The sequence below is a fragment of the Monocercomonoides exilis genome (assembly GCF_001643675.1).
Source record: "Monocercomonoides exilis strain PA203 chromosome Unknown scaffold57-524287, whole genome shotgun sequence".
NCBI classification, from domain to species: Eukaryota; Preaxostyla; order Oxymonadida; family Polymastigidae; genus Monocercomonoides; species Monocercomonoides exilis.
In genome coordinates this window covers 25,259-38,975 of record NW_027150602.1, presented here as the reverse complement: position 1 = coordinate 38,975, position 13,717 = coordinate 25,259, and the positions used below count along the sequence as shown (strand labels likewise).

The 13,717-nt window shown below is 37.2% G+C and overlaps 1 protein-coding gene across 1 annotated transcript; it reads left to right on the top strand.

The window, feature by feature from the left end:
- Positions 1-638: 638 nt before the first annotated feature.
- On the top strand, positions 639-9,896 carry MONOS_7748 (uncharacterized protein; the record flags this gene model as incomplete). Its single annotated transcript, XM_067878096.1, has 3 exons — positions 639-838; positions 971-4,209; positions 4,960-9,896. The coding sequence occupies 3 exons, from the start codon at positions 639-641 to the stop codon at positions 9,474-9,476; spliced, it is 7,956 nt and encodes a 2,651-aa protein (XP_067719940.1). The 3' UTR covers positions 9,477-9,896.
- Positions 9,897-13,717: the final 3,821 nt, after the last annotated feature.

The following is a 13,717-nucleotide window of genomic DNA, read 5'->3' as shown; positions in this document are numbered from 1 at the left end:
AAACTTGTTGTTTTACGAATTTTACAATCAAGGTGAAAACTGGAAATGAAGCTGCAGCAAAGGAAAATCATTCTTTTATTCTTACATCGGTGCTGAGGTCTTCAACGTTCATCCAGGTTCACGATGCATTTTATGGAGGCATTGTTCACGGGCTTTCTTTTACTTCTCCATCGCAAGATTTTATCTGTGATCTTTGCGAATTTTATGACTGCTCTCATTCGACTCCTTCTTCGTCGTTGTTTCATGTTTCTCGAGCAAAGCAAAGCATAACAGGGAAAAATGCAAATGTTACTTCTACGATTTTTAAAGATTGTACAGGAACAAACGGTGGAGGTCTATTTTATGATGGAGAAATTTGGGGAACCATCAATTATAATTTGACTGTTTTGAATTGTACGTTTGAGAATTGCACAGCAAATTATGGAGGAGGAATATACATTAATGAAGTTGGATACGGAACCATAAAAAACAATGTTTTTTATGACTGCAAGGCAACAAATAATCTTGGGCCGGATTTTTATGTTCATAATTTCGATTGGACAACAAAAGATGTTGACATAACATTTTCATCAAGTTTTACATATAATGATGGAAATAGAGTGCATATGGATGGAGCAAATTATTCAAAGCTCCTTAAAATGGATACATATCAGATTGTTGCTTCCACTGGAAGTGCTACAGTTAATTGTGGATTAAGTACAAGCACAGCATGCAAATCAGTCAACACTGCTATTAGCAATCGGAGACCAAATTATTTGAAGAGAATCAAACTTCTTAATGGCTCATACAGCGAGACAGATAATTGGATTATTAATTCAACAAGAGGGAAAGTGGACGCGTTCGGAGAAAGTCAAACAAAAGTTATTTTTAATATGAATAAATACACAGCAACCTCAATGATTTCCATTTCTGGAGCTGTTAATGTAACGATTTCTACATTCACAATTAATGTGAACAAAAATTCTTGTAGGATTATGTATGGTTCTTCTGGTAATTTCAACCTTACAATGACTGATATTACGATTTCTACACCAAGTGTCTGGACTGACGAATTTTCTTACAGCTTGTTTTATTTTTCAAGCGGAACGCTGTCCTTCAGTCGTGTGGCAACAAAGAACATTAGATTAGCAACCAATTGTTTATTTCAAATGGCAAATGGAGTGACGAAGGCGACATTCTCGTTTTGCAATTTCACAAATATAACTGCATCAAAAAATAATTCGGCTATTTTTGGAACCGGGTATACACCAAAATCCCTTGCACTTAATAACTGTTCAATATCATCAATTTCAAGTCTTAATTCAATTGGAACGAATGGTGGTGTGCTGTCCTTAAACGCTGATGATTCTCAAATAAGCTTTTCTAACACCACATTTACAAGTTGCTGCGTCAGTCAAAGCAGTGGAAGAGGAGGAGCATTGTACTTTTCAACAAGCGGATCACTGTCTAAATTTACGATAAGCAGATGTCAGTTCTCATTAAATCAAGCGCTTTTTGGACGAGATGTATTTATATTCGTTCCTTCATTGCCAAACGCAAATCTTGATTCTTATTATTCTGTTGCAGCAACTCCGACGTATGTTCCGAATAGAACAAATGCATGGTATGGAAGAGACAATGCAACGTTTCAGGGAGATTTCGACTTGATGCCGTTCATCTTTGGATACTCATCGTCGATAATTCACGCTTCAAATGCGTCGCGAGGCGATGGAAAGTATTGCGGGTCAACAGTCGCCCATTGCAAGTCGATTACGCAGGCTGTTCAACGCTTTAATGGATCTTCACATACAATCAAAGCAAATGGAACTGTGGAAGTGTCTATGTCAGGAACTGATGTGTCAAATGTTCTTGTTGAAAGAAATGAATCAACAGTAAACGCTACAGTTACGATTGACAGAATTGCAGGAAACGCGAATTCTGCACTTATATCATCGGGAGCCTTTAAATCTCAAAACATTGTTTATTCAACTGGCTCGGTTCCTCAAGGAAGTTCAGTTCAGAGTTTGTTGAGTGGAACAGGCGGAACTCAAACCTTTTCAAATTGTATTTTTGTTGGAAGTGCTTCAAATGCTTTAACAATTACGCTTGTTTCAATAAGCGGAGGTAGCCTTGTTCTTGAAAGCACATCATTTAATGCTTCCAGTGAATTAAGTTGCTCTTGTTCATTGTTCTCCCTTCAAAATGGGATTTTCAAATTTTCTGACAGCCGCTTTGCAAACCTCAAGTTCACTTCTTCCAAAGCAGGTCTTATTTCACAATTAGGGAGTGGATCATCTTCGCAGCAAATTGAATTGTCCAATTGTGGATTTGAACGAATTTCATCGACCAAAGAGACAAGTTCATGTGTTGTTATTTCTTCTTCGACTTGCATCGGCTCCTTCAATGCTACATCATGCAATTTTTCTTCGTCGTCTTGCCCAGCATCAATCAATGGAGGAGCCATTTCCTTTGCAGTTGGGGCGAATAAAAAATTTGAAATTAGCCAATGCAAAATATCATCTAATACTGCTAGTGAATCGGCTGGAAAAGGAGGAGGCGTATTTTTGCTATTGAAAGATATTAGCAGCGATTATAAAATTACTGAATGCAGTTTTGTGTCTAACAAAGCAAAATATGGACGAGACATATACATTCAAGCTCCAAATCTTAATTCTTGTGTGACATTTGAAAAATTTGGGAATCTTCTAACTCCAACAACTGATGTTGAAAACATGATGTATGGATGCAATACTTCTACTATTGACCAACATGTCGATCTAATTTTTATGATGACTGTTCATCTGGCAATTGTCAATGTGAAGAATGCAGATTCTGGTCATGGAAACGACTGGTTCAGATGCGGGAATGAAAGCGAGCCGTGCGAGACATTTGAATATGGAATGGACAAGATTCTTGATACATCTTCTGATAACAAAGGAATATCTATTGTTACGAAAGCTGTTATAAGCAAGCCTATTGATTTATCTTCGATGACTATTTTGTCATCTTCAAGTTCGACTCCTTCAATTCTTTCATTTAACTTCGCAAGCACAACTTTTGATGCAGCAATAATAAACCACGACATTCTCACATTTAACAAAATCAAACTGTATTTGCCATCTGTTAGAAACGTGCTGAAAGCACTAATTTCAACAGAAAGCTCGCTTATCGTTAACGATTCGAATTTTGATAGCGAGCAGTTGAATTCTTCTGTTTATTTGAATACCATTGAAGTGAAAGGCGGAACGGTGATGCTTAATAATTGTTCAATTGGAGAGCGCAGTTTCTGTTTGGAAAGTTCATTCATCAAATACGCAGGCTCATCGACAATTACTCTTAACCACACTTCCATTAGCACAATTGCATTTTCAACAACCTTCTTCTCAGAGACAACAGGAGGACATAGCACTTTGTCACTGATGAATGCTTCATTTACTCGATGCTCTGCTTCTCCGCAAACAACGATGAGTCCAATCATTTCTACGCATCTCGAAGGAACTGTGAACTTTGACGAATGCAATTTCAGCAATGTTGGCAATGCAGAATGCAAAGAAGGCGGAGTTATCAATATTTGGTTGAAAGACACAGGAAAAATTAGTATTTCTGGCTGCCAAGTTGGAGAGTGTTTCTGTAACGAGGCAACAGGGAAAGGAGGTTTCCTCTATTTGAGCAAGCAACAAAGCGAAGGTCAGTATGACTTAAGCGTTGAGTCAAAATACTCAAACAATAAAGCCCACATTGGAAAAAATCTCTTCTTTAATTTTGATTCGTTGAACGAGTCTGTGTCTGCTGATAAGCTGTTCTTGCCAGTTAGTGATCCAGCTATCGAAGGAGGAAAAGCATATATCGGCAAAGACACAATTTTTAATTCTGTGAATTTGATTGTGTTTTTGGTTCAGTTTGTATCAGATAAAGTTCACGTGTCTAACACAGGCTATGATGTCCTACGATGCGGCTCTGAAGACTTTCCTTGTCATTCAATTTGGAAAAGCATGAAAAATGTGAGGAGCGATAGCATCAACAAGGAAATAATTTTTGACACGTTGGTTGAAGTCGAATCGTACTACGAATTTCAGAATTTGACACTTTCAGCTGCTTCGCCTTCTCAAGGCACAGGAATAACCATCTGCTCAGATCTGCCTTCCAGCGACAAAGACACAGCGATTGGCATTGCGGGCAATACCAATTTTGTTAACATTACATTTTCATTACCATCTGAATTTGTTGGGCGTCAATCGTCAGTAATCAAATGTGCTGCTTCTGAAGGAGTGCTACAGCTTTCTTCGTGCAATTTTGCTAAGCAAAGCAATTTCCTTTCTTCGATTGGCTATTCTCTTGTATCTGCCACCAATGGAAAATTGTTGTTTCATGGCTGCACTGTTGAAAGCTTGCTATTTTCAGCATCGCCTATCGAGATATTGCAATCGGTCACTACAACCTTTGAACAAGTCCAATTTTTGTCAGTTACGCTTCAAACAGCATCGCTTTTGACTGCCGCTGAAGTCAGTGCTCAATCAGAACAGTCCAACAATGCTGCAACTTCTGAATTTATCTTTAGGAACTGCTCATTTGATAGAATTGTTGCGAAAGAAGGTACTTCCAAATCTGTTATCATTACAGATCCACTATCTTCTTCTCTTTCGTTTATAAATTGCTCAATCACAAGTTTGACTGCATTAGAAAGCAATGAAGGCGGAGGAATGAAAATAAAGTTCAAGGCAGGCGGATCACTTAGTGTCAAAGGAGATGCGGTCAGCGGAACAAGTATAGTATCTTCGTGCAGTTGTTCGCCTGCGTCTGGAAAAGGAGGATTTTGCTTTATAGACTCTATTGGTGCTGATGCTGACTTTGTTTTTGAGAAGATAAAATTTTCGGATAATGTTGCTTCAATGGGGAAGAATGTCTTTTTCTCATGTGCTGATCTTAGCTCTTCTGTAAAGCTTGAGCAATTTTTGATAAATCTCGATGAATGGACTTCAGACACAAATGCCTTTTCTGGAATGGATACAGCTTATTTTACAACAAAGTCAGTTGATCTTCTTGCTTTTATTGTAGAATATAATTCAGAAAAAATAGTTGTGTCATCAAGTTTCGGAGCAGATGTGAAGGGATGCGGAAAGGAAACTCTTCCTTGCTCTTCATTTTCAACTGGATTGCATCATATAATAAATACAACAGAGCCTGACCAGCCAGTCACACAGCTTCTGATTGAGAATTCAGCAAATGTTGACAGCTGTTTTGACGTATCTGAACGCGAAATTGGATCATTGCAAAATACACCTGCAGGGCTTTTTATTGCAGCATCGATATCTTCGTTATCTCCTCCCGTTGGATCGGAAGATTGCGTTTTATTTAACAGCAAGACACTAAAGCTAACATTGCTGGCATTCACCATCCCAACTGAATTCACAACTTCTCAAACAGTTCTTATTTTGTCATCAAGCGGAGTGCTGTTCATGAAGAACTGCTCCATGATGCTAAATCAAGATACAAATAATGCAATTTCTTATTGCCTTATTGAAGTTCGTTCAGGAGCATTTGAAATAAAAGAATTCTATTTAAAAGATTTGGCGTTTGATTCAAAGCCAATGCAATTCGGCGCAACAGACATTGATGGGAAAATTGATAATTGCCAGTTTGAAGGGTTAACATTAAAATATCCATTATTTTCGATTCCAGAAACTCATTCTTCCTTTTCTGGGAGAGAGCTTGGCGCTCGCTCATCTTTCTCAATACTGCCAAATGGCGATTGCATTCTGGAGCTCATTTCGTGTCGCATGAATGAGATAATAAAAGAGAATGGAGGAAGCTGCCTTTTGAGCTGTGAAACAATAAACAATGTTAAATACAAAATGAATGGATGCATTTTGAACGGTTGCGAAAGCAAAACTTCTGCCAGAGGAGGAAGCATGCTCTTTACGTTGGGGCCTGGAAACAGCGACACAATTATGTTTGACATCAACGGTACGTCACTGGGGAAATGCATAGCATCGACAGCAAGTGGAAAAGGCGGAGGAGTCTATTTGGATTGTGGAAGCATTCCTGCTTCAGGAAGAAATGAACATTTATCGAATGACAATCCACTCGGATTCCGATTTAAGAACGTGCGTTTCAGCTTCAACAATGCGAGTTCTGGGCGGGACGTGTTTATTTTGTGTGTAAACATTGAGTCGCAAGTGACTTCAGACCAGTTTTTGATTGACTTCGATGAGTCTGTGTTTGATTCAAGGAATGCGATATTTGGAAGGGAAAAAAGCATGGCTGCTTCTGAAAGAGACCGCGACTTGATCGATGAGATTAGGTACTTTAGAGGGGAGCAAGTGCTCGTTTCGTCAAATGGAGAAAACGGAAAGAGGTGCGGAAACTTTACAGGCCCATGCAAAACGTTGGATGTTGTTGTGCAACATGTTTCAGAAGGCAGACGCAGGACGATCTTCATTGATGCGCAGGCAAGCATGGAAGGAGAAACAGATTTATCGGAAATTTCAGTTGTGCCTCTGGATGAGTCATGCGCAATTTTGATGAACAGCACGATTGCGAAAAGTGCTGAAAGGGAATATGCGATTGCAACAAAAGAGAATGTGCAGATAGACAATGTTGCTTTTATCTTTGGTGGCGCTTTAAAAATTATTCACTCGTCTTTGATTTGCTTATTGAACGGCAAACTTAGAATGAATACATGTAATTTCGTTTGTAGAGAAATCGGAGCACAGCTTGAAGGAAGCTTGATTGCAGTTGTTGGAGGAACACTGAAAATTACAGAATCCACATTTAGCGAGTTTTCAGTTGTTAATCATATTATCAGCTGTGAGAGCCATACATCTACCAATTTGGACAGAGTTAACTTCGAAGGATTAAGAGGAAAATGCTTTATTTCATGCTCAGGAAGCACCTTTTCTGCTTCTCAATTAACCATTAGTACAGCAAAAGCCAAAGAAGCAATTATTTCATGTTCAGGAAATTCAACGATTGCTTTGCTTCAATCCGTGTTTAAGAAAATTGAAGTCGAAGAAGGAAGTGCAATACATATTGAGGATGGAGAGACACTGATAACAGATAACAGCGAAACAGAGATCGAAAAAGCATTTTCAGCCTCACTTTGCGCCTTCACAAATGTTAGCTGCGGTGGAAGCGAAGGAAGAGTAATATCCAGTCTGAAAGAAAAGTCTATTCAGTTTATCAACAACACACTCTGTCTTTGCTCTTGCCTGGCTACAAAAGGGAAACAGCTACTTGCGCTCAATTGCAAAAACATTGAGGTTGATGCGTGTGTATTTGATGGTTGGGAAGAGTCTATCGTTGAAGCGAAAAATGACGGAGAAATCGATGAAATATGCAGATGGAATGGATCGCTCGTTGATGCGACAAACTGCCAAGCAACGATAAAAGAGACTTCTATTGCCAATTCTTCTGTTGGAGGAATTTCTCTTTTTGGCGGCAATTTAACAATTGAAAAAGGAGAATTTCTGAACAACAACAAGTCAATTTCTGCTTATAAATCTGCCCGCCGGAACATTATTTGCTCTGAAGATGGAACTCTGAATATTGTTAGTCTGAAAGGAGGAGATGGATTGAAAGACAACTCTTCTCTTTGGATCTTACAAGACAAATGCTCATTGGAAGGTATCGCTGCTGAAAGATCATCTCCATTTTTCATTCCAATTTTAGAATCCGTCAAAGTTGATGATTTGGGAACAGATACAAGGTTGACTCTAAAAGGAAGTCTTTTAATGCCATGCAATCTCTTTGTTAGACTTATTTATAAGACCAACGAAGAATATGTATATGAAAAGCGTGAAATCGACAGCAATGGATGGATATCTGAAAACGAGGCAATATCGACGATTAAATCTACTGATGTTTCTTCTGCCGCAAAACAGACAGAATTATCCGTAGCGCTTTTATTTGGAAATCTCGATATGCCTTCTTCAACTTCGTCAAAGGTGATAAAGAACATTACAAAAGAGAAAGGAAATGATCGGATAGTTGAAGGAACCAACAAAGCCACACCCTCTTGGGTTATAATTGCATTGGTAGTTGTTGGCATTTTGCTTTTCATAGCTGCTTTGTGCATAATTGTTGTTGTCATTCGATGGAGAAAGGAAAAGCGCCGTTCAAACCAATTGGAAGTGATGGTGGAGCAGACAACAAAGGAAAACCCGAAAGAAATAGAAATGCTTACATATGGCTTTGGAGCAGAGGAGGAGCCGTGCATAAGGTGCGAAAGAGCATCAGGGTTTGGAAAGCAGCGGAATCAGGCAAATAAACTGGCGAAATCTGAGTCTCAGCAAAGTTTACTGACAGACGTTGGTTCAACGCAAGAAATACTTCTCGATCACTCAGATGAAATTCCTGATTGGGCACTGGAGAAAGTGGAAGAGGAGAGCGATGAAGACGATGAATGCATCAAAGCTGGAAAAGATTCGAGCTGCAGAGCCACTCTTTCTGCTGAACTAAAAGACGAATCGAGCGTTGTAACGCTAATGAACATTGAACAAATGGTGCCAACAACTTCATCCATGTCAAGCCTTGTGGATGGAATGGCGTGCGAATCGCCTCATGAAAAGATGATCGTTGATTTGAGAGATTCGTTGTTCATGTTACTTCACGGGAAGAACGAGAAGAAGGAGATGGCAATTGGTACAATGGAACAGAGAGAAATGACAGCTGCTCAGATCCTGTTCTGGGTGGCGAATGGTGCTCTACATTCCTTCGAACAGGATCGCGAATTATCTCCTTGCTTAGACTCTCTTTCTCCGCATATCGTGCTGTTCTCAGAACACATGATAGTTGTGATTGCGCTTAACTCTGGCTTTTCTTCTGAAGATAGCGACGATTCGTCTTCTGTCGACTCTTCAACCGCAGACAGCTCAAGTTCCATTTCAGATTGCGAAGGAAATAAACGATCTGGAAAACGGAAGAAAAATGAAAAAACGAAGTCCAGTGCCTTTGAAGATGAGACAATCGACAACGAAAGCCTGCGCTGGAAGGCACCTGAGCTTCAATGGAATATGAAGGGAGGAGCAACAAATAAGAGCGTGTCATTCACTATTGGTATGATGCTGTGGGAGTGTCTGACGCTTCAGATCCCGTTTGCCAAGTACGATGCCGAAACAGCAGGAGCAAAGATAAAGAATGGTGAAAGAGTGGACTATGGTTTGCTTTCTTCATCTTCATTCGATGACTTGGTGAAGTCTTGCCTCTCGTCAAACACCGAAGAACGGCTTTCACTTGCGAGTCTGAAGCGCGAATTTATTCAACACTTCCCTCCAGGTGCTGTTCAGCTCACTATTTCTGATGCAATTGATATCGACGAAGTGTCGGAATATGATAGAGATGGTGAGTTAGTTACAAGAACAGGCAGCACACGAAGTGAAAGTGATGAAAGCTCACAAGGATACACAGCCAAGACACCCGACGCTTCAACAACAACAACTGTTTCTGGCATAGAACTGGTTCCTTATGAACAGTCGGAGAATTCTAGTTCAATCAAATAAAGAATTTCAGAATTCGAGTCTTACACTTCATTTGTTCTATATCATTATTTTTTTTATTTTTTTGTGAAATGTATTTTTATTTATGTATGCATAAAGTATTTTTGCTTTAAATTTGATTATTTTATTTCGAGAGATGAAAAAGGCGTGGCAAATATTTCAAATAATATTTTATTTTATTTTTTTAATGAACATGTATTTTATTTGTATTAATTTTTTTTATTTGCCACAACTCACTTAATAACGTGAGTGCTGTCTTTTTCAATTCTTGAAGCGTTTGTTTTAACAAAATTTTTTACAAACTTTTTACAAATATTTTGTTATTTAAAAAATTATCATTTGAATTTAATTGAATGCGAAACTTTCACACATTTATATTATCTTTTTTTGGAAAAAAAGTAAGTAATAAACTGAGATAATTTTTTTGTTTTTTTCTTCTTTTGAAATAGTTTTGAATGAATTAAAAAAGTTTGCCTTTTAAAATCCATTTGAATAAAACAATGATGCAAAATAGGAACAGTTGTCTTGCATAAGCAATGATTGAATAAGTTTAAGAATAATTATCAATTCAAAATGTTTTACAGAAGTGGCACAAAACCTAAACAATTCTCATTGTTGGAAAAATGATAGTGAAAAAAGCAGTTGCAGGGTAATATAGTGTTCTTCAAAAGCAATGCCATAACGAAATCTCCATTCAATCAGTGTAGATCAATAACCACAACACAAAGAGTTAGAATGCAGGAGAAACAGATAATATTGAGTTCAACAGATGGCTTTTATCATTACAATGTATAAAATCGTATCAAATAACGGAACAAACACCAATCTCTGCAGAATCACACAGCTCAGTCCATGCTCCACAATTGAATTTGCTCTTGTTCGCATGACAGATGCCCAAGACTCCTCCCTCCCTCTTCTTTCCTCAACATTTGTTCCAACTCAAACACTCACCTTCAGCGCAGTTGACACAAAAATCATTGATAGCAATAACCTTTTTCTTATTTCTTTATTATACCTTCCATTTATTAATTTTCACCATTTTCCATGGGAAAGAAAAATTCATTAGCTTTCATCTTCTTTTCATAAGAAGTTTATTTTTTTTCAAAATCCTTAACGTCAGTCAAATAAAATTATTTCTTCAAAATTTCTTCATCAATTTTCTCCATTTCATCAAATACAAATTCCACTTGTTGTATTAAGGAATTATCAATTTCTTCTCTTCAATATGAATTTCTTCAATAATATCAACAAACAATTCAAAAGTATTTATTTTCTCAACTTTCTTATTCCATCTTGTTTTGTGCGATTCGCTCAACTGCATCATTGTTCTGCACTTCAAATAAATCTTTTCCTCAAAATTGCTTTTCTTCATCGTTTCATTTTCTGCAATTCACCGACGTTTGTTGTTGTGAAATCTGCCGAAGGCTATTTAGGAACCCATTCATTTCATAAAAGAATTGCTTGGATGCACTTTCTTTTTTTATCTGAGCCTCTTTCAGCTTCCAAATGAAAAAGAAATATTCGATCTCCATTTTTTATTGTGAGTCTGCAGCTTCGATTTTGTTGATATAAATTGCATCCATTTCATTGCTGTGATTGGACTAGCTTTAATTCTATGAAAGTGTGAATATTCATTTTGCTTTGATGAATAAAAATGAAAGGCAAGGCCTCCTGATTAAATCGATTTGAATCTGAATGAAATTGAAATCCAAATATTTTTGTTGTTCATCGAAGGAGTTGAAGAAGAAGAAGTTTTGAATGAAAAGATAAACATTGAACAAATTTTCTTTTCTTTTTTGAATTTGTGAATGAAAAATGAAATCAAAATATTTTGGCTCGATTCGGAATCTCTGCTGAATTGAACTGTTCAAACACTTCGGAATGATGAAACTCATGTCCAATGTCAACTGAAAAGAAGCTGCAAAAAAAAAACAAAGATTAAGAAAAAGACGAAGACGATGTGATGGCGAAGGAATGTCATTTGCATTTTCAATCTTTTTTTCAAAATTGTTTTCAAAATTATCTTTAAATATTTCTCTTTCTCTTCCCTCCTTTCCTCTTCCTCTTCTATTCCGTCTTCATTCTCCTCACTTATCATCACCCTCATTTTCTTCACAATCCCCTTTAACTCCTCCGCCCTTCCTGTCTTTCTTATCCCACTGTCTTCCTCCATCACGATGGCTGTGCCAAAACAAGACATATATATCGTGTTGTGTATTGCTGTCAAGACAGCACAGTGTCCCCTTTTTTGAAGTTGATTGTTGGTCTTTGTAACCAGTGTCTGTCCAACATGAGCATCGATTCTTTCAAAAATCTCATCAAACAGAAGCATCTCATCAGATGAATCGATTGCTTTTGAAAGGTTTTCAAAACAAATCACACAGCCAACAATTTATGAGTTCATTCGCTCCATTTCATCTTCATCTCCTCTGGGAAGAATGGATAAGTTTTGTTCCAAACAGAATGATTAAACAACGAGGAAGTGGAAGATGGAGTGAGAAAGTTGTGTGGAAGAGGATGTTGGATTTGATGGTGAAGTTGAATACGTTGGGAATCTGGAATAGAAAAGATGAGGAAAGAAATGATATTTATCAGAAAAAGGGGGAAAAAATCAAGTGAAATAAAAGATGGAAACAATTTTTATCAGTAAAGAAGAAGAAAAAAAAGAAGCAGAGATTTATTAGTATTTTTTTCTTTCGAACTTTCACACCTGAGACACATAAATCCCCTTTTCACTCAAATAGCCTTTCCCTTCCAAGCAGATTGTCTCTCCCAGAATCGATGCAAGCAGCACCGATTTGCCACAGCCAACAGAGCAGAATAAAACTGAATGGGAATGCCTTGGGAGAGCGAGGGAGATGTTGCAGAGGATTAGAAGAGGAGGAAGAGGGCTGATGAAGGAATGACATTGAAGCCATGCAACCGGATGAAGAAAGAAGGAAAACAGTGGAGAGCAGATGTTAGGAAAGAGGAGGAAGAAAAAGATGATGATGAAACAGTTGATGATAATTGTGACTTATTTTTTTCTTTTTTCACATCTTTCTCTTGTTTTCCTTTTTCTTTCGAAAAACCTTTTTTGAAAAAATGCAACACAAATGCAGCTTTCTTTGGATTACACACCTTTGCATGATCAAACACTTCAACCGTTGTCCGTCTGTCATGGCAAATTCATTTTGATATCGTTCGAATTGTTTCTGTGTTTTGTTGAAATCCATGCTGAAATTGAGGAATCAATGATAATCGACAACATTATTCAAAATGATGATCTTCAACAAAAAGCAACAAGATTCTTTTCAGGATAATATGCATTAAGCAGCAACACAAATAGGCAATTTGCGAATTGAAATGAACTCAACATTCATCATGTTCTTGGTTCTGCATATTGCATTATTCTCCCTCCACCATCACGAATTCTTTCATCTTCGCTCAGCTTCAAAATCCTTTGATAAAAAAATCAATTTAATTTTCCGATCAATTATGTCATTCATTATTGCTCTGATTCGTTCCCTAAGGTGTCCAACTATCATTTGCTCAAATATCGAAAATGTGAGTTATAACGAAAAATTGATCCACTCCATCAATCCTCCTTTCGCATGAACAACCCCTCAAGAAATGGACTAAATAAAAAAACATCCAAACAGCAAACAACTTTGCTCAATACATTATATTTGAAATGTTCACTGAAACCAACAAGCACTTTGATATTACACAAAGAATCATCTCAATGAAGGAAAGCTTCCAGATAACTCAAAATTTGAGTTCTAAAAAAATGAAACATCAACGCTTGAATTGATCTTTGAAGGGATATTAAAGTGCGCACATTATTAATCAACAAATTGTTGCTTTTTTGACTCTTCTTTGCAAAGATCTTTTCAAAGTCTTTTCACTTCTATATGTGGCTCAGAATGCGAAAATGGATATTTCATTTCTTTTCAACGCAAATATATGGGATATTTCTCAATTTGTTCAATTTTTCATAAAAATGTCATCCATTTCAATGAAATGAATTATTGTTGTCTCGATCAGAAAGAAATAAAACTCTTTCGTATTTGGCGAAATATAGCCTATATCGTGGCTTCTTTGTGACTTCTTTTTTCACATAGATTTTTACAAGGCAAAGGAATTGAGTTTGACAAATATTTTTTAATTTTGTCAATCATCAACAATGTTTGCTGTTTTTGTTTGTTTTTCTGTTTTTCATTTGTAATTTTGCGGAAAATTGACCTTTATCAACAATAGACAGA